This window comes from Littorina saxatilis, linkage group LG13, assembly GCF_037325665.1.
Source record: "Littorina saxatilis isolate snail1 linkage group LG13, US_GU_Lsax_2.0, whole genome shotgun sequence".
NCBI classification, from domain to species: Eukaryota; Metazoa; Mollusca; class Gastropoda; order Littorinimorpha; family Littorinidae; genus Littorina; species Littorina saxatilis.
Genome location: NC_090257.1, coordinates 7,531,777 through 7,536,638, shown reverse-complemented (window position 1 = coordinate 7,536,638; position 4,862 = coordinate 7,531,777). Strand labels below are relative to the sequence as shown.

The 4,862-nt window shown below is 39.0% G+C and overlaps 1 protein-coding gene across 1 annotated transcript in view; it reads right to left on the bottom strand.

Moving 5' to 3' along the window:
* LOC138946387 (growth hormone-regulated TBC protein 1-A-like) overlaps nucleotides 1-4,500 on the bottom strand; it is a 37,292-nt gene extending 32,792 nt beyond the window's left edge. The window contains exon 1 of the mRNA XM_070317967.1: nucleotides 4,167-4,500. Coding sequence (XP_070174068.1) covers nucleotides 4,167-4,204 — 38 coding nt within the window. The 5' untranslated portion in view covers nucleotides 4,205-4,500. The remainder of the gene's footprint in view (nucleotides 1-4,166) is intronic.
* Nucleotides 4,501-4,862: the final 362 nt, after the last annotated feature.

Genomic DNA, 4,862 nt, shown 5'->3' with positions numbered 1-4,862 from the left:
TTAAGCAACAGATGCTAGCTGCCGTCTATTCAAACTGTAGAAGTGTCGAGTCTCTCGCTACTTTATATCAATACCGGTCAATTGATTCTCCTTTCAAACTTGTGGTAGCTAAGGCTGAGTATGATTTGGTTGCAAGAGTGAATTATCTGCAGAGTGGCCAAACTCTATTTATAACTGAGCTGCAAACTCTAAGCAGCTGCATCTACAAAATGTAGCCAATAATTTGGTCAACATTGATAAAAAAAACAATAATTAAATACAGTATATAAAAAAATATTTAAAAAACACGCTGAAATGACTACATGAAGACATTTTAATGAGGTGACAGTTTCATGTCCATGTCACATTTATAATGACATTTCATGGACCAGTGTTTTTTTGTCATCCGAGTTGTTAAAAGATGCTGCTTGTCAAATAGAATGAAAGAGCACATGCACAAGAAGACTGTATCCTGATGGGTATTTGCTACAGAGGGAAATTATCAATCACTATAGTTTCATGTTTTGAGTTTTGTTGAAGAGCTTGCTTATAATAATTACATGCATGACTAACACAACTTTGACTGAAAAGCCTTTTTTGCATTAAAATAACTTTATGATCAGACAGCTTGATGGTGTATATTCTGTGTAAATTGCAGAATATGTCGAAAAAGAAATAGTCAATTATTGTTGATAAATCAACTGAGCCACTGTATCTTAATTTGCTTATTCCAGGAACAACGTCTCACTGACCAGTCAGTTTAGCCAGGAGTTGGTAAAAATGAAACAGTACTGAATTTATGATTTTTCCCACATGTATTCCCGAAAATCATGAGCGTGATCCCCACCCCTCTGCCCTCAACAGATACACACTTTACGCTCTGTTTTCATTCACTCTTTTCCTTACCCAGCCAAACAATGAAGAAGGAGAACTGCAGCTGTGCAGTGTAGGAATTGCATGAATAGATGTGCATATGGATCAAGTTATTCAGTCTCTGCTGAGCAGTTGAGCCATAAGCTTAGGTCAATACCTCCCCATCAAAACCTGCCAATAAACCTCCTAATCGTATGCACGGAGCAGTCATGTGACATGACAAGCTTTAGGTATGCATCGAGATACATGCTGCTTTACGACTGTCACACAGCAAGGGCACAATCATAATGTATAACCTGTGACATCAAAATGAAGGTAAAGAACATATGTTGTATTAATTATGAACAAGTTGCAAACATCGACAAAGATTTTTAAGTATAATGTACTATTTCGTTTTATGTGATTGTGAATGTTTAATGATTTAATTGGTTGTTGATTTTTCAAAAAATCCCTGCAGCCTTTCTTTGACATGTTTTTTTTCTTAAGCTGTTGAAGATATATTACTAACTCATGAAATAATTGTTTAAATTCTTGAACAAGAATCATTCAATGTGATGTTCAGGAATTTGTATTTGAAAAAGAGTTGATAAAATGCATTCCTAACCTTAGAGCATGAGGTGTGCAGTTAAGTCATGTGGTGGATGTCACTGTTGTCACATCAATGTGTGTGTGTGTGTGTGTGTGTGTGTGTGTGTGTGTGTGTGTGTGTGTGTGTGTGTGTGCGTGTGTGTGTAAATGTAAAAGACAGGACAAATATTGTTACTTGATATTCTAGCTATTATAATGACCTGAATTAAACCTGACAAATACAAAGAACTTAAGAAAGATGCACGGACTAAGTACAAGTTTATCACCACAAAATTGACTTCTTTTTAACCCGAAAATCATTGCTCACTGCTAATAATATAGTTTGTGGCAACACATTTGTGCTAATGGGACAAATGTCCTGACATAATCAACATCAATAGGACATTTGACTGGCTTCACAAATTCCAATATGACTCTTTATGTCGTCTTTTCTTCTCTTTTTCTTTTTTGTTTAATTGGGGTTGCATCACAGTACTGAGCGGTGGCGGTTGACCGTTCAAAGAAACTGGCGACACGCAGAACATTCGCCTGCTACAAGAACCACGTTTTGCGGGACACACTTACGGGCTATCTTTTTTTTAACTTTCAAACCTTCGAGTTGTACTGATCTTGTCTTGATGAAAAAAAATTCTTTTATGATTTAAGAATGTTTGTGTACCAAGCTGTCAATTTTATTTATTATTCAGATTTTAAAAGTCTATAAGGTCTAGCGCCAAAATGTGTCGTCCGATTGTCTGATCAGACTATCCGGCTTGCCACGCAATTTTTAAATAAGTTCTTTGAAAATTGCTCCCTCTTTATATGTAGGGCACCTAGGATGTTCTCAAGTGAAAGGGTGTTTGTACTGTGTATATAAAAGCCTCGGACAGTGTCTGGGTGATGGTTTATGGGAGGCTGATTGTGCCTGACTTTTAAGGCAAGAAATTACTCCATACTCCAGAAACTGATTCTGTACCAGTGGGCTACATTATAGTGACTATGTAATAAACTTTCAAAGACCAATGCCCTGGAACAGTAAATTAAGTTATAGCAGATATCTCTCTGTCTCTCACTGTCTTACTTGCATACATGTGTGTGTATGTGTCAGTTTGGTTTGTTGCTGTGTCTGGTGGTTGGGTTGTGTTGTGGATTACACATGTTGCAGAACGATCTTGAGTACACAGCGGCAAAATGTTGTCACACCTCTGCGAATCCATTTGACCCATGCAAGCAAAATGTAATCGGACACAGTCCGCCTTCTACAAAGTATTATAGGACATCTGACCAAGACCTGACCATATGAAATGAATCGGACATTTGATTTTGAGGCAGTTAATCGGTCCATGACTGATGTCCGACGCCTAACGACATCCCTGAAATACAGATGATACTCATAAGCCTAAGTGACATGCACGCGTAAATGCATACAAAGCATGTAAAATGAATAATTCAGAAAATGAATGTGACAAAATCTCAATAATATCAAGTACAAAATGCTAGGAAGAAAATATAACCTGTGAGGCATGGCTGTGACAAGCTGCAGTTCAGATCAGAGTTAACACCAGGCATTATAACTATAAGTCACAATTAAGTGCATGAAGTAAATGTCACCGTGAACTGCAGGATATAACCTACTAACTAGTCACCGTAAAGACAAAATAGACACAAAGAAAATCATGGTCACATTATCTCTTTCTTTTCTTAGTTTTTTTTGTTAGGTCTTCTTGCTTTATCCAACAGCTCTTTCAATGAACCCCAGGTGTGATTAAAAGGTCCATGCAGACTGTATACACATCATGTTTTCCTTAAAGAAGCAGCTAATTAAAACCACCGACACCTGATCTATTTAACTTGCACCAGTTGACTGCACTTGCCTTGAGGCTCTGACACAATCTCAACACACGGTTAATTCTGAAATAAAAGTTTGTGTTGCAGTCATGAACTGTTGTGTCGACAATTGCGCTCTGCTGGCCATAGCTGACTTTATTGCTGATTCAGTGAAAAATCAGTATTCTGTGATTTCATCAGGGGAGGGGTGGGGGAGACTGAGTGACTTGGTATGAAGACTATTTCTGCTTAATAATGGGCCACTGAGAATTATTTGTCATAATATGATACTGCACTATTTGAACTGATTTGAAGAATATGTTTGACCAAAGGCAGATTGATGCTATGTACACATAACACAGACTTTTAAAATAACTGCCAAAACAGCTTCCGACTGAACCGATGCAACTGCAAGTGAACATATTTGACTTCTAAACCTTACTCTTTAGATTTCATCAATGTTCTCTATATATGTGTGTGTGCGCGCATACATGTGTGTGTGTGTGTGTGCGTGTGTGTGTGTGTGTGGGTGTGTGTGTGAGTGAGTTTAATTTACTATCTGTGTACATTTGAAAGCACACGTACACATGCATTGACAATAGACTGCAAACTGTAAAGATCCTGGAAGTGAAAGTATGTAAATTGTAACCTTATTCTGGCAACCGATCTGCAACATTGTGATCATATTCGCGGGCTAAATATAGAAATTTACTTTATCTACGTGCCCATTTTTCAATTCAAGTCTACTCATCGTGGTTAGATAACACACAGTATACGTCTGCTTCAACCACAGGCGGAAGGTATCGTCCACTGGACTACTACTATCACAGAAAGAGTCTTTCTGTGATAGTAGTAGTCCAGTGGACGATATCTTCCGCCTGTGCTTCAACTTCAAGCAGACGATCCTTTTTTCCCAGTACCTGTGTCCAAATTTTTCAGTACCCGGAGGCCTAGCCATGTCGTTGCACACAGATGTGTTTCCATGTGCAGTGCCGATAGCAGCAGAGGAAATATTGATTTCTTTGAATCAGCGGCGTTTCATCACTCCCGCCCCATTTTGTCACATGCAGTGGTGGTCGTCTTCTCCCTCCTTTCCATGATAAAAACACAGTGGTTGTGACGAACTTTTTCGCCTTTTTCATATGAGAGAATCCAGGGGACGTAACCATTTATACTGTTTGTTTCTGTCCTTTTTGTTGCTGTTTGATTCACAAGCGTGCCTGTTTCAACGTGCAATATTGCCACTTTAAAATCGGTATTATAATACTAATTTCTTTATCAGGTAATAACAACGTATTGTTTGTTTCCGCGATGTAGTGTGCAGTCCTAAGGGAGATCACCCTCCTGCATAACACAAGCTGTCATGGCGGCACATCAGCACGATCATGATTGCGGTTGTCACACCGCGTCGTCGTCCGTTCACCAGACACTCGATGAAATGGAATTTGACCGCGGGCTATGGTCTGCAGCTCTGTCTGGCCAAGAAGAAGACGTCAAGAAGCGCTTGGATAAGGGCGATGATGTGAATGCAAAGGATAAGTCCGGGTACACTGCATTGGTAAGCTGGTGTCGTCTGCTACACCCTCAGCTCTGTGGATATGAAGCATTGTGATAAG